The sequence below is a fragment of the Triticum dicoccoides genome, chromosome 4A (genome assembly GCF_002162155.2).
Source record: "Triticum dicoccoides isolate Atlit2015 ecotype Zavitan chromosome 4A, WEW_v2.0, whole genome shotgun sequence".
NCBI lineage: Eukaryota > Viridiplantae > Streptophyta > Magnoliopsida > Poales > Poaceae > Triticum > Triticum dicoccoides.
In genome coordinates, this window is record NC_041386.1 from 668,556,120 (window position 1) to 668,577,582 (window position 21,463).

General features: G+C 45.5%; 1 protein-coding gene across 1 annotated transcript; it reads right to left on the reverse strand.

The window, feature by feature from the left end:
- Nucleotides 1–17,660: 17,660 nt before the first annotated feature.
- Nucleotides 17,661–18,681, reverse strand: LOC119289644 (probable glutathione S-transferase). The gene has a single exon (XM_037568923.1). It carries the CDS (start codon nt 18,604–18,606, stop codon nt 17,875–17,877), a length of 732 nt encoding a protein of 243 aa, XP_037424820.1. The 5' UTR covers nt 18,607–18,681; the 3' UTR covers nt 17,661–17,874.
- Nucleotides 18,682–21,463: the final 2,782 nt, after the last annotated feature.

The following is a 21,463-nucleotide window of genomic DNA, read 5'->3' on the forward strand; positions in this document are numbered from 1 at the left end:
GCCATGCAGCCGGCTCCCGCGGTCGTCGCGCCTCTCGCAGGCCAGCCCAACATGGCGCCAGCCTCCTCGGCCCAGCCTGCCATGCATGGCTCGGGGCCTTCCACCCCGACGTTGACCGCCACACCGCCCGCCTCACCCGCGCCGCCCCCGTCTGCGTCTCCCACCCATTCTACTTCTCCACAACCACCACCACCCCCTCCCCCTCCTCGTCGCTCTCGCAGCAGCACCGCTTCCTCCACCAACACTCACACCATGCTCACTCGCGCCAAGCGTGGTATTTTTCATCCCATTGATAAACTTAATCTTTCGGCTGAACACTCCAATATCTCTCCAATTCCCAAAACATATCGCTCTGCTCTCCAGGATCCTTTTTGGCGTGCTGCCATGACCAAGGAGTATGATGCTATCCTTCAGAACCGCACCTGGAATCTTGTTCCTAGACCGGTTGGTGCTAACATTGTTTTAGGGAAGTGGATCTTCAAGCTCAAGTTCGGTGCTGACGGTGCTCTTGCTCGGTACAAGGCACGGTGGGTGGTCCCTAGATTCTCGCAGTAGCCTGGCATTGACTACGACGAGACTCTCAGTCCCGTCATCAAGCCGGCCACGATCCGCGTTGTGCTCAGCATCACCGTCTCACATGCTTGGCCGGTTCATCAGTTGAACGTCAAGAACGCCTTTCTCCATGGCGATCTCGACGAGGTGGTTCACTGTGAGCAGCCGCCCGGCTTCATTGACCTTACACGTCCTGTCACCATGTCTGCCTGCTCCACAAGTCCCTCTATGGACTCAAGCAGGCACCCCGTGCATGGTACCAGTGGTTAGCTCATCACGCTCATCGACTGGGCTTTGTGGCTTCCCAGAGCGACGTGTCTCTGTTCATGCTTCGGCGTGGCTCTGCGATGACCTACCTGCTTCTCTACATGGACGACATCATCCTCACCGCGTCCAGCACCGAGCTTCTCCAGCACATCACTGACCATCTTCACCGGGAGTTCTCCATCACCGATCTCGGGGACTTGACTTACTTCCTCGGGATCTCGGTCTCTCGGTCTGCTTCCGGGATGCTTCTCTCGCAGCGCCAGTATGCCATCGACCTTCTTCAACATGCTGGCACGATGGATTGCAACCCGTGTGTCATGCCCATTGACACCCGTTGCAAGCTCTCCGCTGACGAGGGTCCCCTCGTCACTGATGCCACGGAGTACCGGAGTTTTGCCTGGGCCCTTCAGTACTTGACGCTCACTCGCCCCGACATTGCACATGTTGTCCAGCAAGCGTGCCTCTACATGCATGCTCCCCAGGAACTGCATCTCAACCTCGTCAAGTGGATTCTTCGCTATGTTCGTGGCACCCTCGACCTTGGTCAACAGCTCCACTCCACATCGGCCGCCTCGCTCACTGCCTACTCTGACGTGGATTGGGCCGGCTGCCCCGACACCCAACGCTCTACCTCTGGCTACTATGTCTACATTGGTGACAACCTGGTGTCTTGGTCCTCCAAACGCCAGGTCATGGTGCCTCACTCCAGTGCCGAGGCCGAGTATAGAGCCGTGCCACATGTCGTGGCTGAGTGCTGCTGGCTTCGCCAACTTCTCCTTGAGCTTCATCGTCCTCTTCCGTCCGCCACAGTTGTCTTCTGTGATAACGTCAGTGTTGTTTACATGGCATGTAATCCGGTCCAGCATCGACGCACGAAGCACATCGAGATCGAAATCCACTTCTTCCACGAGAAGGTGTCTCTCGGTCAGATTCGGGTTCTTCATGTGCCACCCTCATAGTAGTTTGCCGATATCATGACGATGGGCTTCCCGGCTCAGCTCTTCTTGGACTTTCGGTACAGTTTATGCGTTCGACCGACGCACAAACTGCGGAAGGATGTTAACGTACAACTTTGTATAGCTAATCTCGCGTATTCTATTTGCATACGGTTGTACATATACGCGTATAGCGTTTATTTTTTGGTCTCCAAGACTTATAACTCTCTTATAAATATATGAGCTGATCGCCCCTTGAGAGGCGTCTTCCCTCAAACTGTTTCACGTTTATAACAATGATGGGGGTGCAGCTCTTTTTATAGTGCTACAAACTGACTGAGGTAGATAAATATCTACTAGATCTTACTAGCTACTTGTACAGCTCACATCACACGTAAACTATGTAGTACAGCCAGCTAACACTTGACTAGAGACTACTACTACAGCTCACCACACACCTCACCTCACTAGAGATTTCTAGTAAGACAGCTAGCTCTTATATCCTCATTCCTTAGCTAGTAAGATACAACAGCCTTGCTGACATGATATTCTCAACCGGCATGCAAGTCTGATATTTTGGGAGCACAAGATTAACTGTAACATTCACCCCCTAATCTTGTTGCTCCTTGAGATTTTGTATGCCGATTTGATCTCTCATTTCCAAGAACTTCAGTCTACCGAGCAGTTTAGTGAGAATATCCGCAAGTTCATCGTTGGTTGCAACGTACTCCATCTCGATTTTACCATCTTCTACGCACTCACGTATGAAGTGGTATCTTGTATCGATGTGCTTGCTCCTGTCGTGATAAACTGGATTCTTGCATAATGCACTTGCTGATTTGTTGTCCACTCTCAGTGTAACCTTGTTATCTGATCGCATTTTCAATTCATTCAGCAAGCATCCATGCCAGATGCCTTGACAAGCTGCTGTAGTAGCAGCAATATACTCCGCCTCACATGACGATGATACTATCGTCTTTTGTTTCTGGGATGCCCTGGTTACCAAATTTGGACCAAGAAAAAATATAGTGCCAGTAGTACTCTTCCGGGCATCAACATCTCCAGCCATGTCGCTATTACTATAGCCCACGAGACTAGATTTTTCAAAGCCCTTTCTCACATAACGACATCCAAAATTAATTGTACCCTGGATATACCTCAAGATTTGCTTCACTGCAGCCATATGCTCTTCGGTTGGTGTTTCCATGTAGCGACTTACAATTCCAACCGCATATGCTATGTCCGGTCTAGTATTTACCAAATGTCGAAGACTTCCAACAATACTGCGGTAGTCCGTCTTATCAACCAGAGGACTCTTGCTTGATTTACTCAATTTCTGTCTCGCTTCCATCGGTGTCTGGGACAGGTTGTAATTAGCAATCCCACACCGCTCCAATATTTTTGATGCATAAGATGATTGACACAAGAGAATTTCTTCATCTTTCTGTTGTACTTCAGTCCCCAAATAATATCTTAATAATCCGAGGCCACTCATGCTCAACGGGGCTTCTCTCAAACCCGAGTGGCACTAGGCTTTTATCAAGTTTGGCATACCATGCTCTTGGTGCTTGATGAAGCCCATATAATGCTTTCTTGAGCTTTATAACCTTGTCCTCGTTACCTTCTTGTTCATGACCGGGTGGTTTGCATCACATATATATCTTCCTCCAAGTCGCCATTAAGGAAAGCAGACTTTACATCCATGTGATGCACCTCCCATCCTTCTTGAGCTGCCAAAGCTATCAGAAGTCGCACTGTTTCGATTCGTGCAATCGGTGCAAAAACTTCATCACAATCAACTCCTTGCCTTTGCACATAGCCTTTAGCAACTAGGCGTGCTTTGTACTTGATAATAGCACCCTGTGAATTTTTCTTTACTTTTAATACCCATTTCAAACCTATGGGTATTTGTCCAGGTGGTAGATTAACAAGTTCCCAAGTCCCATTCCTCTCAATGGAACCAAGCTCTTCTTCCATTGCACGCCTCCAACATGCATGCTTGTTGGCCTCCTCAAAATTTGTTGGTTCTTCCATAGCTATTAAACAGAGACCAGAATAATTGTCCCTAACCTCTGTTGACTCGTTGTACACGTCCAAAAGGGGACGGACACGCTTTGGTGGTGTAGACGTGTAGTATGCCACACCGCTCTCCGTGACACCAGAAGGTGTGCTAACCTCATCACTTGTACCACCGGTTGTTGTTGTTGGTGTGTTTGGTATAACTCCTGTACGACTAGTACTTGCCCCGCTCGGGGAGCTAGGAGAACTATCGTAGTCGCTCGTTGTACCTTGCGGCACCATGTTATTTCCTGCATCAATGTGAGGTGGATAATATACTATAAATTCATCACCAAGATTATTTGAATCTTCACCTGACATGGACTCCCATGTCCATGGTTTGTTTTCTTCAAACACCACATCTCTTGAGACATGCAGCCTTTTTAGCACCGGATCATACATACAATATGCCTTTGTACCAGCCGCATAACTGATGAACACCATTGGCATGCTGCGATCAGCGAGCTTCTTCACATGTGGTTGCACCACCTTGACTTGCCCAATACAGCCAAAGATGTGAAGATGTCGCACACTCGGTTTCTTACCGTAGAAAGCTTCATATGGTGTCTAGCCGACGACGCTCTTTGTTGGTGAACGGTTTAGTAGATAAACCGCTGTTGACACGGCTTATCCCCAAAAGCTTCCGGGCATTCCCATGCTTTTCAACAAGCTTCTTGCCATGGAAACCAACGTCTGATTTCGTCGCTCCACCACACCATTCTGTTGTGGGGAATATGGCGCTGTGAGGAACCTCTTGATGCCCAAGTTGTCACAATACTCGTGAAACTCATGAGAGGTAAATTCTCCTCCTCGGTCAGTGCGGAACGCCTTCAGCTTAGCGTTCGCCTCCACTTCGGCACCAACTTTTATCTTCTTGAATGCAGCAAAAGCTTCGTCTTTGTTTTTGAGAAAAGCAACCCATATATATCTACTATGATCATCAACAACCAATAAGAAATATTTTTTACCTCCTGGTGTTGCTGGCGTTATTGGGCCGCATAAATCTCCATGCACAAGTTGCAGCGGTCTGTCTGCTCGGTAGGATGCTGCCGCCGGAAACGGCGCACTTCGTTGCTTGCCAATGATGCATCCATCACAAATCTAATTAACATGTTGAATGAGGGGCATACCTTCGACCATTCCGTGGTGTGCTAAGTTATGTAGAGCTTGAAAATTGCGATGCCCAAAACGTCCATGCCATAGCCATGCATCTTCCTTCATGCATGCCAAAAGAAACACAGGCTGTGTCAGGTTCAGGTTGAGTACGTATAACCTGTTCCTTGTCCGCTTCACTTTAGCCAATATCTTGCCGTGGCGGTCGTAGATGTACATGAATCCATCCTCAAGAACCATTCTGCAACCATTCTCATCCAGCTGGCCAAGGCTCAATATGTTGCTTCTCATACTCGGGATGTAATATACGTTGGTGGGGACACGATGCTCCCTAGTTTGGCACTCAAATAATATAGTTCCGCGCCCACATATCGCCACGTTGGAGTCGTCGCCGAACCGGGCAGTACCTCGCACTGAAGTGTCAAACTCGTTGAACACCTCCATGCGTCTCGTCATGTGGTTACTAGCTCCTGTGTCGAGGTACCACTTGGCACTGTTATCCATAGACCCTACCGCGGGAATCACCTTGTCTTCATTCAGCATGACCATGTCAGACACCTCCTCCACGCATGCCGACAGGAGCAAAGCAGGCTCGTCATCTTGAGCCTGTGCGAGGTGCACTTCCTCGCCACGAGCACGACGTGGTTTACGACACTCAGAAGAGTAGTGTCCGAAAATACCACAGTTGAAGCACTCAATATTGCTCTTGTCGCGGAACCTATTTGTCCTGTGACCACGGCCTCCTCTGCCACGGCCAGGACCGCAGTTGCCTTGCCGGCCGCGACCGCGACCACGGCCACCGTAGCCCTCACGACTACTACTGTTGTTGTTACACGATAACGATGATTCACCACCTCCATATTTTTTATCTTGAGCCACTGATACGTCTTCGTCGTATCTATAATTTTTGATTGTTCCATGCCAATATTATTCAACTTTATATACTATTGGCAACTTTTTATACTATTTTTTGGGACTAACATATTGATCCAGTGCCCAGTGACAGTTCCTCTTTGTTGCATGTTTTATGTTTCGCAGAAAACCAATATCAAACGGAATCTAAACGGGATAAAAACGGACGGGAAATTAATTTGAAATATTTGGGATTTTCTGGAGGAAGAATCAACGCGAAACAGTGTCCGAGGTGGCCACGAGACAGGGGGGCGCGCCCCCTACCCCTAGGCGCGCCCTGGGCTCTCGTGGGCCACCCGTAAGGCGGTTGAGACTCTACTTTTGCCGCAAGAAAGCTAATTTTATGAGAAAAATCTGGGCGAAAGATTCACCTCAATCGGAGTTACGGATCTCCAGATATAAAGGAAACGGAGAAGGGGCAGAAACAGAAAACGCAGAAACAGGGAGATAGATCCAATCTCGGAGGGCCTCTCGCCCCTCCCAAGCCATGGGAGCCAAGGACCAGAGGGGAAACCCTTCTCCCACCTATGGAGGAGGTCAAGGAAGAAGAAGAAGAAGGGGGCCTCTCTCCCCCTTGCTTCCGGTGGCGCCGGAGCGCTGCCGGTGGCCATCATCATCATCGCGATCTTCACCAACACCGCCGTCATCTTCACCAACATCTCCATCACCTTCCCCCTTCTATATCCAGCGGTCCACTCTCCCGCAACCCGCTGTACCCTCTACTTGAACTTGGTTCTTTATGCTTCATATTATTTTCCAATGATGTGTTGCCATCCTATGATGTCTGAGTAGATTTTCGTTGTCCTATCGGTGATTGATGAATTGCTATGATTGGTTTGAGTTGCATGTTTTATTATTGGTGCTGTCCAATGGTGCCCTCCGTGTTGCGCACGCGTGAGGGATTCCCTCTGTGGGGTTTGCAATATGTTTATGATTTGCTTATGGTGGGTTGCGTGAGTGACGGAAACACAAACCCGAGTAAGTAGGTTGTTTGCTTATGGGATAAAAGGGGACTTGATACTTTAATGCTATGGTTGGGTTTTACCTTAATGAATCTTTAGTATTTGCGGATGCTTGCTAGAGTTCCAATCATAAGTGCATAGAATTCCAAGTAAGGGATGATATGTTAGCTTATGCCTCTCCCTCAAATAGAATTGCAATAGTGATTACCGGTCTAGTAACATAGTCAATTGCTTAGGGACAATTTCACAACTCCTACCACCACTTTTCCACACTCGCTATATTTACTTTATTGCTTCTTTATCTAAACAACCCCTACTTTTTATTTACATGTTCTTTATTATCTTGCAAACCTTTTCTATCACTCCTACAAAGTACTTCTAGTTTCATACTTGTTCTAGGTAAAGCGAACGTCAAGCGTGCGTAGAGTTGTATCAGTGGTCGATAGAACTTGAGGGAATATTTATTCTACCTTTAGCTCCTCGTTGGGTTTGACACTCTTATTTATCAAAAACTGTTGCGATCCCCTGCACTTGTGGGTTATCAAGACCTTTTTCTGGCGCCGTTGCCGGGGAGTCATAGTGTGGGGTGAATATTCTCGTGTGTCCTAGTTTGCTTTATCACTAAGTAATTTTTATTTGCTCTTCTTAGTTGTTCTCTATCTTTAGTTATGGATATGGAACACAAAATACCAAAAAAATTGGCGGTACTTGCTACTCATGTAGATGGGGTAACACCTAAAACCCCCGATTCTCATTATGTGAAAGATATTATGTACTACTTTGATAATCCTGAGAAAGCCCCATTCAACTTTATAATGGGAGACACATTGGATCAACGTGAATCCTTTAGGGATTATCGCTCGACACAAAAAGGAAATCTATTATGGGATCAATTTATTATGTTGCGTTGGTATGCCTGGAATCTATGCTTGAGATATGATATTACTCGTTGCTCTAGGATGGAGGCTCCACACCTCCCCTTTTCATGCAAATTTAACGATAATGAAACTTTAGCTTCCAATGCTAATGGTATATATGATTACTATGATGTGGAACAAATAGAAGAATTTGTTGCTTTTAAGGCTGCCTGTGATGTTGAAGCTTTGTTTGAAAAGTATGAAGCTTTTGATGATGATGGTTATAGGCCGGGAAATCTTGCTATACTTGGATATTGCTATGAAAATTATGAATACAATTACTATATTAATGCTTTTATGAAGAAAGTCAACGATGTCCAAGAAGAGACTAATATTTTGCAGAAAACTATGGAAGAAGAAATTGATGAAACTTTGAGCTCATTGGATGAAAACGATGATGAGGAGAGCGAAGAACAAAAGGAGGAAGAGCGGATTAGCTACCCGTGCCCAGCTTCTAATGAGAGTAACCCTCCAACTCATACATTATTTAATTCCCCTTCATGCTTACCGAAGGATGATTGCTATGATGATTGCTATGATCCCGTTGATTCTATTGAAATATCCCTTTTTGATGATGCTTGCTATGCTTGTGGCCAAGATGCCAATATGAATTATGCTTATGGAGATGAACTTGCTATAGTTCCTTATGTTAAACATGAAATTGTTGCTATTGCACCCACGCATGATAGTCCTATTATCTTTTTTAATTCTCCCTACTACACTTTATCAGAGAAGTTTGTGCTTACTAAGGATTATATTGATGGGTTGCATTTTACCGTTGCACATGATGATTTTGATAGATATAATATGCATGTTCTTGCTGCTCCTACTTGCAATTATTATGAGGGAGGAACTCTTTCTCCACCTCTCTATGTTTCCCATACTATGAAATTGCAAGAAACTGCGTATACTATGCATTGGCCTTTACTATGTGCCCATGAATTGTTCTTTTATGACATGCTGATGCATAGGAAGAGAGTTAGACTTTGTTGTTGCATGATATATGTTACTTTGTGCTCACTACTAAATTACAAATCATTGTTAATTAAAATTGGCTTTGATACACCTTAGGATCCGGGTGGATCCATTACTTGAGCACTATATGCCTAGCTTAATGGCTTTAAAGAAAGCGCTGCCAGGGAGACAACCCGGAAGTTTTAGAGAGTCATTTATTTCTGTTGAGTGCTTTTATATAGTTTAAAAACAAAAAAAGAGGGGAACCTAAAAACTTTTCAAAAAGGAAAGTGAAAGTGAGAAAGACAAGCATTGTTGAAGTGGGAGCTAGCCTTGAACTTTGTTCATGCTCACGGAAACTTTGTGAATCTTGATTACAGAAACTTTTCAACAAAAATAATTATCCCCTTGTACAATTCCACTGTATTATAAAAATAATGTGCCAAGATTTGCCTTTAGGATGTTCATAGTGCTTGTTGGTTTGTACGGTGCAGGACAGAAACTTTTCCTGTAGTGCTCGATTTTACTTTTTTAACTGGAAAGTGAAATGGTTTTGATTTCTTTTGCAGTGTCTTGCTATACAAATTTTTTAGTTTTCCTAATTTTGGTAGAATTTTTGGGGTACCAGAAGTATGGTGGATGTTCAGATTGCTACAGACTGTTCTGTTTTTGACAGATTCTGTTGATGCATAGTTTGCTTGTTTTGATGAATCTATAAATTTATATCAGTGTATTAAGCCATGAAAAAGCTATTTTAAAGTAGACACAATGCAAAAAAAATGAATTGGTTTGCTACAGTACTTAGAGTGATGATTTGCTTTATTATACTAACGGATCTTACCGAGTTTTCTGTTGAAGTTTTGTGTGGATGAAGTGTCTAAACGAGGAGGTCTCGATATGAGGAAAAGGACGAGAGGCAAGAGCTAAAGCTTGGGGATGCCCGAGGCACCCCAAGTAAATATTCAAGGAGACTCAAGCGTCTAAGCTTGGGGATGCCCTGGAAGGCATCCCCTCTTTCTTCAACTAGTATCGGTATGTTTTTGTATTCATTTCGTTTATGCATTATGTGCAAGTTTTGGAGCGTCTTTTGCATTTAGTTTTCACTTTTCTTTTATGCACCATGCTGGTATGAGATAGTACTTGGTTGATTTATAGAAATTCTCATTGCACTTCACTTAAATCTTTTGAGTATGGCTTTATAGAATGCTTCATGTGCTTCACTTATATCATTTGACGTTTGGATTGCCTGTTTCTCTTTACATAGAAATCCGCCATTTGTAGAATACTCTTTTAATTCACATATATTTGTTAGAGCATGGGCATATCTTTTGTAGAAATAATTAAACTCTCTTGCTTCATTTATATCAATTTGGAGAGATGACAGGAATTGGTCATTCACATGGTTAGTCATAAAATCCTACATAAACTTGTAGATCACTGAATACGATATGTTTGATTCCTTGCAATAGTTTTGCGATATAAAGGTGGTGATATTAGAGTCGTGCTAGTTGAGTAATTGTGAAATTGAGAAATACTTGTGTTGAGGTTTGCAAGTCCCGTAGCATGCACGTATGGTGAACCGTTATGTAACGAAGTTGGAGCATGAGGTGCTCTTTCATTGCTTTCCTTATGAGTGGCAGTCAGGGACGAGCGATGGTCTTTTCCTACGAATCTATCCCTTTTGGGGCATGTGTAGTAGTACTTTGCTTCGAGGGCTAAGTAGACTTTTGCAATAAGTATATGAGTTCTTTATGACTAATGTGAGTCCATGGATATACGCACACTCATCCTTCCACTTTGCTAGTTTCTATTTTACCACGCAACTTTCGCCGGTAGCATAAACCCATTATTTACCTTCCTCAAAACATCCATCATACCTACCTATATGGCATTTCCATAGCCATTCCGAGATATATTGCCATGCAACTTTCCACCGTTCCGTTTATTATGACACGTTTCATCATTGTCATATTGCTCTTTGCATGATCATGTAGTTGACATCGTATTTGTGGCAAGGCCACCTTTATAATTTTCATACATATCACTCTTGATTCATTGCATATTCCGGTACACCGCCGGACGCCTTCATATAGAGTCATATTTTTTTTCTAGCTTTGAGTTGTAAATCCATAAAAGTGTGATGATCTTCATTATTAGAGCATTGTCCCAGTGAGGAAAGGATGACGAAGACTATCCCCCACAAGTCGGGATGGGACTTCGGACTTCATAAAAATAAAAGAGGCCAAAGAAGCCCACAAAGAAGAAAAAAAGAAAAAGAAAAAAAAGGAGAAAGAAAAAAAAAGAAAAGAAAAAAAGGAAAAAATGAGAAAAATATAAAATGAGAGAAAAAAGAGAAGGGACAATTGCTACTATATCTTTTTCCACACTTGTGCTTCAAAGTAGCACCATGATCTTCATGATAGAGAGTCTCCTATGTTGTTACTTTCATATACTAGTTGGAATTTTTCATTATAGAACTTGACTTGTATATTCCAATGATGGGCTTCCTCAAAATGCCCTAGGTCTTCGTGAGCAAGCAAGTTGGATGCACACCCACTTAATTTCTTTTGTTGAGCTTTCGTATATTTATAGCTCTAGTGCATCTATTGCATGGCAATCCCTACTCACTCAAATTGATATCTATTAATGGGCATCTCCATAGCCCATTGATACGCCTAGTTGATGTGAGACTATCTTCTCTCACTTTTTATCCTCACAACCACCACAATAGACCACCATAGTGCTATGTCCATGGCTTGCGCTCATGTATTTCGTAAGAGTTGAAAAAGCTGAAGCGCGTTAAAAAGTATGAACCAATTGCTCGGCTCGTCATCCGGGTTGTGCATGATGGGAGCATTTTGTGTGACGAAGATGGAGCATAGCCAGACTATATGATTTCGTAGGGATGAGCTTTCTTTGGCTATGTTATTTCGATAAGACATAATTGCTTGGTTGGTATGCTTGAAGTATTATTATTTTTATGTCAAATGACAGACTATTGCTTCGAATCACTCGTGTCTTAATATTCATGCCATGATTAGACATATGATCAAGATTATGCTAGTTAGCATTCCACATCAAAAATTATCTTTTTATCATTTACCTACTCGAGGACGATCAGGAATTAAGCTTGGGGATACTGATACGTCTCCGTCGTATCTATAATTTTTGATTGTTCCATGCCAATATTATTCAACTTTTATATACTTTCTTTTTATACTATGTTTTGGGACTAACATATTGATCCAGTGCCCAGTGCCAGTTCCTCTTTGTTGCATGTTTTATGTTTCGCAGAAAACCAATATCAAACGGAATCCAAACGGGATAAAAATGGACGGAGAATTATTTTGGAATATTTGGGATTTTCCGGAGGAAGAATCAACATAAAACAGTGTCCGAGGTGGCCACGAGACAGGGGGGCGCGCCCCCTACCCCTAGGCGCGCCCTGCACTCTCGTGGGCCACCCGTAAGGAGGTTGAGGCTCTACTTTTGCCGCAAGAAAGATAATTTTATGAGAAAAATTTGGATGAAAGATTCACCCCAATCGGAGTTACGGATCTCCAGATATAAAGGAAACGATGAAGGGGCAGAAACAGAAAATGCAGAAACAGGGAGATAGATCGAATCTCAGAGGGGCTCTCGCCCCTCCCAAGCCATGGGAGCCAAGGACTAGAGGGGAAACCCTTCTCCTATCTTGAGAGGAGGTCAAGGAAGAAGAAGAAGAAGGGGGGCCTCTCTCCCCTTGCTTCCGGTGGCGCCGGAGCGCTGCCGGGGGCCATCATCATCACCGCGATCTTCACCAACACCGCCGTCATCTTCATCAACATCTCCTTCACCTCCCCCTTCTATATACAGCGGTCCACTCTCCCGCAACCCGCTGTACCCTCTACTTGAACATGGTGCTTTATGCTTCATATTATTTTCCAATGATGTGTTGCCATCCTATGATGTCTGAGTAGATTTTCGTTGTCCTATCGGTAATTGATGAATTGCTATGATTGGTTTGAGTTGCATGTTTTATTATTTGTGCTGTCCTATGGTGCCCTCCGTGTTGCGCAAGCGTGAGGGATTCCCGATGTAAGGTTTGCAATATGTTTATGATTTGCTTATGGTGGGTTGCGTTAGTGACGGAAACACAAACCCGAGTAAGTAGGTTGTTTGCGTATGGGATAAAAGGGGACTTGATACTTTAATGCTATGGTTGGGTTTTACCTTAATGAATCTTTAGTATTTGCGGATGCTTGCTAGAGTTCCAATCAAAAAGTGCATAGAATTCCAAGTAAGGGATGATATGTTAGCTTATGCCTCTCCCTCAAATAGAATTGCAATAGTGATTACCGGTCTAGTAACATAGTCAATTGCTTAGGGACAATTTCACAACTCCTACCACCACTTTTCCACACTCGCTATATTTACTTTATTGCTTCTTTATCTAAACAACCCCTACTTTTTATTTACATGTTCTTTATTATCTTGCAAACCTTTTCTATCACTCCTACAAAGTACTTCTAGTTTCATACTTGTTCTAGGTAAAGCGAACGTTAAGCGTGCGTAGAGTTGTATCGGTGGTCGATAGAACATGAGAGAATATTTATTCTACCTTTAGCTCTTCGTTGGGTTCGACACTCTTACTTATCGAAAACTATTGCGATCCCCTACACTTGTGGGTTATCAGCCACCCACTCGGATCGAGTAACCGAGCTGCTCACCTTCCTTGTCACCACTGCCACGAATTCTCTTTTCGTGAGCTCTGAGACGACCAAGGAGCTCCTCTATGGTCATAGTTTTGAGATCGCCAAACTGCTCGATTGAGGATGCAATTTGCAAAATTCTAGAAGGTACAACCCGGAGAAACTTACGGACGATAATGGAGTCTTCCACCTTCTCGCCCAATGCTCGGATGCCATTGACAATTGTAGTCAACTTCATGGCGAAATCATCCATTGATTCTCTTTCCTTCATGCGAATCAACTCAAAATCACCTTTCAAGGTCTGAAGTTTCGCCTCTCCGCACCCATATGTATCACCTTGAGCGCCTCCCATGTCTTCTTGGCCGAGTCATTCTCAGCCAACATTAGAAGTACATCCTCCAGGATTCCCTGATAGATGACCGCGATGGCTTGTCTATCCGTGTGCTCGTCTATGTCGTCCTTGATGACAGCGTCCCCCACACTGTGTGCTTGCAGGATCACCCGCATCCTCAATGCCCACGAAGCATAATTGTTTCGTGTGAGCAGTGGACACTGCAGCGACATGCCTCTTTTTGCTGCCGCTGGCACCAAAATGCTTCCAGGATCTTCCTTTGGTGGCATGTATTTTGGCATAAATCAAAGCTCTGATACCAAATGTTAGCTAAACTACAGGATAGTTAGCTTCTCCCAGGATCAAAGTAAAGGATCAGAGAGTAGCTAGGACGAACATGAGAAGACTGGAGTAAACTGCAGCTGCATATACATGCTACACACACATGCACTTGTACTACAACTGGAGCTTTTTATTCATTTGGAGCCTCGTGGCTTGTTTTACAACGATGGGGGTGCAGCTCCTTTTATAGTGCTACAAACCGACTAAGGTAGATAAATATCTGCTAGATTTTACTAGCTACTTGTACAGCTCACATCACACGTAAACTATGTAGTACAGCCAGCTAACACTTGACTAGAGACTACTACTACAGCTCACCACACAGCTCACATCACTAGAGATTTCTAGTAAGACAGCTAGCTCTTATCTCCTCCTTCCTTAGCTAGTAAGATACAGCTGTCGTGGGAACGATTCCGACAATAATAAAGTATAGGGTAATGGAGCATGATCTATCGAGATGCAAATGGGTGACACGGTGGTTTTAGCGAGTTCGGGCCTCTCATGGTGGAGATAACAACCCTACATCTCATGCTCCAGAGAGGCTTTATTTTATCTGTCATGAACACGGAGTTACATGGTGTATTTGAGAGAGAGAGAGAGAGAGAGAGAGGGGAGAGCGGATCTCCATGCCCGAGCTATGTCCTGAGACTAATGGTGAGAAAGAGAGAGAGGTGGAAGAAAAAGCCCCCCTAGTCTAGTGGTGGGGTGGCTTCTATAGAGTGCGACACCCCCTCACCTCCTATATTACAAAGTGGGGCATGAATGCCATAATGCCAGCCCACTATCAAGCCCACACTATGAGAATGATGCCGACTGCTTTGCTGCATGCTGGTCTTCGTATATCCGAGTGTATGGTCGAGTGGTGAACTGTCATCCGAGTGGATGGTATACTGCTTGGTCGAGTGGATAGCATGCTGCTTGTCCGAGTGGATAGTATGTCTGTATGAAATTTATCTGGACCCACGTATTGTGTGGACCCCATGCTTTATGATATTTCGACCCTTAGTGGTCCTACCTGTTATGTGTATCCCCAAGAACAGAAGCCTTGCCGACATGCATGATATTCTCAACCGGCATGCAAGTCTGATATTTTGGGAGCACAAGATTAACTATAACAGGGGAGGGAGTCAGATCCGCTAGGGTTGTGGTTGGGTTGGAGTGAAAGGAGGAGGCCGCGGCGGGAGGAGGGGGAGGCCGCGTGCGCGTGCCGGGGAGGTGGCCGGCAGCGGCAGGGGTGGTGGGGTTGTTTGTGCTATGCTACCTGCACCTCCTGCCTGCGCCGCTCGGTCGCCATGGCCGCCCGCTGGCTAGGGATTCGGGCGCGAGGATGGATGGATGGATGGAGGAAGGGATGCAGAGAGAAGGAGAAGGATGTGGTGGCCTGAGCTGGTCAAGTCGATCTGGCAGAGGAGGTGGGGGCGCTGACGGTGGTCGGGGGAGAGGAAGTCGCGGATGGGGGAGACGAGGAAGACAACAGTGGCTGCTTTGGCTGGGCTTCATCTGGGTCTCTCTAGATTGGGTTGCTTTGGGTCCCTCTCTTCTTCATTTGAGTTTTGAAGAACCCTTCTCTCTCTAACCGCGGATATTTCGGACCCTTGGCGTGGGACAAAGCCCGGGATAATTGAGATTGGCCGCGTGGGACTGAATTTTTCGGAGCACATCATGGGGGGAGATAGCGAGAGCGGGCCTGCACACTCTCATTGGTTGATTCGGTACTCCCACGGATTGCCCCCACCATCTGATCTCAGTCGTCCATCTTCCTCGAGCGCAGAGACCCCATGTCACGCGAATCACGCCCAGTAAAACCCGTCAATGTCTTTTACCGCTCCAGCCTAAATTTCCTGATGGATTATTACAAGACCGGGAAAAATATATAGAAAACCACTTCGCTAGAAAAACTAAAACTAAAAAATGTTGAAAATGGTTTTTTCATAATTGCAACATCTAAAATGCTTTCGCCGTGTGGGACCCACTCATCAATGGATTACTATTTAGTGTTTATTCTCTCTCCCGCTACACCAAAATTCTAATCATGCACCCCATCGGACCTACCCTTTGAGTCGGCAATTCCCCACACCTGTGACCTTGGGCATCCAACAAATCATGTATCACGGCGCGCTCCTAAAGTTGATGTTGCCCGGTGAGCCTCCCCTTACATCTCACTGAGTCATCTGGGTAGCAACCGACACTAGTGGATGAAATATGGAAGCACGTGAATAAACATGCCCAACCCAACACCAAACATCAAAAAAACCTCGAGACAATCCATCTATGCCTTAGATCCATCCTCTAACCTATTCTTGGAGCTCTTCATCCAATTGTCGCGCGAACGAGATTGCAATTTGAAATCTTGTCCTCTTATAAAACAAATCGCTTCCATGGATTCATCAGTTCATCCCCTGACCTTCCTCATCCATCTATGGTCGGTCCAAATGTCGACGGGCCAATTAAATAGGATGACATTGAAGATTTTGCGGGTGATTTGGAATGTGATTTTGTTTGCGGAGAGTGGCCATGTTCTGTTCTTTTACATGATCTTATGCTTCAAATTCTTTCACGTGTCGTTGGATCGAAGTAAAACGAGGTGTTGTTTCATGTGCCCGGGCAGAAGAAGATGAGGTGGTCATCGAGGGGGAGTTTTGATAGCCATGGTTCGCATCCATTCCTCATTAATTTTTGGAACGAATGCATCCAACAGCAGGTCGTATTTATCGTAGACCCATATGTAATCTTGTGGTGAAAATGAACGGGATGAGATGGTCCAAAACACCTTGAGTCTCAGAAGTGCAGATTAAAAAGGACCGGAGGGAGTACTAATTAATGTACTACCTCCGTCTGGGTGTATAGGGCATGCACGGTGCTTCTAGGTAGTCAATTTGACTAACCGATATATCAAAATCATATCACCAGAATCATCTATGGAACAAGTTTCTAAACATATATTTTCTGACACATATTATACATATTTGGTTAGTTAAATTGTCGATCTAAAAGCACGTGCATGCCCTATGCACCCAGACAGAGTAGCATATATACACGACTAGTTTGCTCACTCCCATTCAGGCGGCCCGTCGCAAGATTTCAATGTCTTTTTGTGGCACCTATATTGACGTAACCATCCATAAACTATAACCCAGACGTTCCTGTGAGATGCCGGGTTGATAGGCTGAAAACATGAAAAATTAGGTTGATGGTGTGAATAATTATGGAAATTGATTGTAATGTGATGGTAAATGATTGGGCAACCATGCACGATTTGTTGATGTGAAAGGGTTGCGCGCATGGGAAAAATAGTTATTGGGATGGGAGATTAATGACGTGGCAGACAAGCATGGTTTGTAGATGTGAAAGCCCCGCATGCTACTAGGAGAAGTAGCTGAATGGAGGCAAGCGGGTGGCGGTGTTGGTGGTTTGCAACAATTTGTGAGAAGTTAGCCTATGTGTGTGTGCGTAGGTGTTGGAGTGGTGTTCTGTATTGACCCGTTTGCGCGCATTCATGTCACACTTCTTGTAACTATGATTTATCACTTCTATAAAAATATGGTACGTCTTTGCTGTACTCTTGAAAAAACAGAATAGAAAATTATGCAATGTATGTGGGACAAAATGGACTAGTACACCCTCGTGACGAAGTTGTGAAGAAAACACACATGAGGCATGCTGACAAAGCGGCTAAAACGAAATCTCTACCCCGTGATGAAAGTTTGGCAAACCAAAACCATGCATGAATATGGTGTTGAACAAAATAGTACGTACATGCTTATTGCATCTAAAAAATGCATTGCTTATTTATAGACTGTAGCACATCTATGATGTGGTCGCTTCTTCATCACTACCGCTTCACTGCACCGCTGCTGCCTTGACCATCGACGACCTGTACCTCTCCTTGTTTTTGGTGAAGTAGGCGACGAGCTCGTCCCTGTCCGGCAGGGACCGACTGACGACCTCATCGGAGGTGTACTCCTTGGCCCACCGGCGCAGAGCAGGGTACTCGCCATCCTTCATCAGGCGCACCCCGCCCCCGGTGACTTCCTCCAGCACGCCGAGCCAGTGAGCCAGCTTGCATGCGGCGAGGTCGACGAAACCGAGTGCGTCGCCCCCGAAGAACCTCTTCCCCTCCAGCTGTGCGTCCAGGATCCCCAGGCTCTCCTTGGTCTCCCTCGTCAGCCGCGCCTGCTCCTCGCCGTCCGTCCACATCGCCTGCCACAGCGGCTTCAAGCACTTGTTGGCGATGAAGTCAGCCCAGAAGCGGGCTGTGGCGCGGTCGTAGTGGTCCGCCGGGAGGAGCCGTGGCGCCCTCCCCTCGTCGTCGTCGTGGAAGGCCTTGTCCACGTACTCGACGATGAGGAGGGACTCGCAGACGGCGCGGTCGCCGTGGAGGAGGACGGGCACCGACTGGTGGACGGGGTTGTGGGCGAGCAGCAGGTCGCTCTTGTTGGCCAGGTCCTCCACGAGCAGCTCGTACGGCACCCCCTTGAGCGTCAGCGCCACCTCTACGCGGTGCGCGAACGGGCTGCCGAACGCCGTGATGAGCCTCACCGGCGCCGGCGCCTGTGCTGTCTGCTGCGACATCCTGAAGGCCTGAACAAGTAAAATTCGCTCTCTCGAGAATGAGATAGACCGATCACCGTAGGTTCTCAAACTTCTCTTCTCGTTGATCGTCTACTGAGTGGTCTCCGAGTTAGCTGCTAGCTGGTGTATTTATATGGCCGAGGAAGAGTGGTGGTTGTGCATGGTCAGCAATGGCGGGCTGCACGCCTCTTCTCCAAGGAAAGGATCCGTCGATAACTTATCCTTTTCACACCACTTGGGCTGACGCTGCTGAGCTTCAAACGAAAGCAACGACGGATGTTTTATGTTTGTCAGTCAGAAGTAGCAGGTTGTTGGATGGATCAAGTGAGAACTTGAGAAGCTTCGTGCGAGATGGGAGACTATTACACGTGCAGGTACAACTCAAGTGAGAGATAGAAGCAATGCAGCATTTGATCGATAAGATGAGTTGGTGAGGCGGATAACATATAACGTAATATAGTAGTAGTACAGTAGTAAACTGAATGTATCTATCCATGATGCGTGTCATAAGCAATGACTTCATCATTATATGCAACGGGTTAAATTTGAGTCGATTGAGATTTAACAAAATCAAAGTTACATGCTCAGCCGTTCGATCCATACAACTTTAGGATTCGTGCAAGCCCACATGGGCAGCTATAGCCTGCTTCTGTCAGGGGGTGCGCCTGGCACTTTTTTGATATCAATGTACTCTTTATTGCAAGGTTCTCATTATATTATCTTTTAAAAGAGTATCAAAATTTTCTACGGGTGGATCTTCCATCCACCCCCCCCCCCCACCATGCACCTTACTTCTAGCTAGTTTGGCCTAATTATGGGAAGCACAATTAGTCTCTCTAGAAGCATGCACAAAAAAAATAGGCGGAAAATCACACGCAGAAGTGATATATATCATCAAAACTACCGTTGATATATAGACCGAACGGGCGTCCTCCATTTAGATTATTCGATATGGATCAAACAACTTCAGATTCATAATATTCAATCCAACACAACGAACTTCAAAGAGTGCCCCAAAGTTTCTATCGGACAAAGTAGGACGAAAACGTGCATCAACCCCTATGCATGGATTACCTCAATGTCACGATAATCTGCAAGTTGAATACCAAAACATATATCAAGTGAATCAAAATAGAACACCACATTGTCACCACGTGTATCCACATGCAAGAAAGTCATCAAGTGTTCTCAAATCCAAAACTTATTCAATCCAATAATAGTGATACCTCAAAGGTAAAAACTCAATTGATCACAACAACAAGATAGAGAGGGGAAAACCATATGATCCAACTACACTCACAAAGCTCGCGGTACATCGAGATCATGCCAAATCAAGAACACGAGAGAGAGAGAGAGAGAGAGAGAGAGAGAGAGAGAAAGAGAGAGAGAGAACTACTGGTACGTACCCTCAGCCCCGAGGGTGAACTACTCCCTCCTCGTCATGGAGACAGCGGGTATGATGAAGATGGCCTCTAACTATGATTTCCCCCTTCGGCAGGGTGCCGGAAAAGGCCTCCAGATGGGATCTCTGCAGAACAAAGGCTTGCGGCGGCGGAACAACTCATCTAGGTTAACTTTTGGAAGTTTCCGAATATATAAACAATTCCAGCATTAGAATCACGCGAAGAGGGGCTACAGGGGGCCCACAACATATCTTCGCACGGCCACCCCCTAGCCGCACCCAAGTACCTTGTCACCTCCTCGTGGCTCTTCTGGTACTCCCTCGAAGCTTTGGGGTCTCTTATGTTCCAAAAAATCGTCAAAAAGTTTTGTCGTGTTTGGACTTTGTTTGGTATGGATTTTCTGAAAAACCCAAAACAAGCAAACACAACAACCGACAGTGGCACTAGGTTAATATGTTAGTCCATGAAAATCATATAGAAGTCATATAAAAGTGCACCGAAACCATAAAAAAATTGTAAACATGACATGAATACTTCATAAATTATAGATACCTTGGAGATGTATCAGAGCCTTCCCGAACCTCAACCTCGAGCTCGAGATTTATTGACGGGAAATCTAGTGGGATGTTGATTTCATTCACCCTGAAGAGAGAACATGTCGGACATTGCCGGCTTCAGCGTGTGCTGCTCAGCTTCTTCACTGCGAGCCCCGGAGCATTCGTCGGTGGCATGCACATTGCGCTTGCTGCCGGCAAGCGGCTCTGCTTCGCCAGCGGCTTCATTGAGAGGTTGAGCACAAGCATCAAAGCACTAGGCGTGGCGAGGGCAGGACCGTGCTATCCCCTGTCCACAAGAGTTCAAGTCCCAAACTTGACATTGACTTGACATTAGTGGTCGCATTTTCCTGAATTTATTCCCGGCCTTCCAGCGATATACCTTCAGTGGAAGGAGATGTTCTTATCGACTACGAAGGGGTCTGTGGTGACTTCGTCAATCTCAAGATGATGTGCTGGCTCAGTCGCTCGAACCTGCTCATAGGGGTAGGGTGTGCGTGCATGCATGCCCTCATAGGGGTGAGTGTCACTACTAGAAAAACCCCTACTAATGGCGCACCTAGTATGGCCATTAATGGCGCATCTGTGGTGCGCCATTAACAGCACGCCATTAGTATTTTTTACTAATGGCGCACCACCTGGTGCGCCACTAGTATCTGGTATACTAATGGCGCACCGCGGGTGCGCCATTAGTATAGGCCACGGTGCGCCATTAGTATGCCTCCCAGGGGCCATGTATATCCAGGTGCTTTGGCATACTAATGGCGCACCACCACTGGATGCGCCATTAGTAACCATGGCATATTAATGGCGCACTTATCAGTGATGCGCCATTAGTATGCTTTGTCATACTAATGGCGCACTGTCATGTGATGCGCCACTATTATGAATATTAGGTTT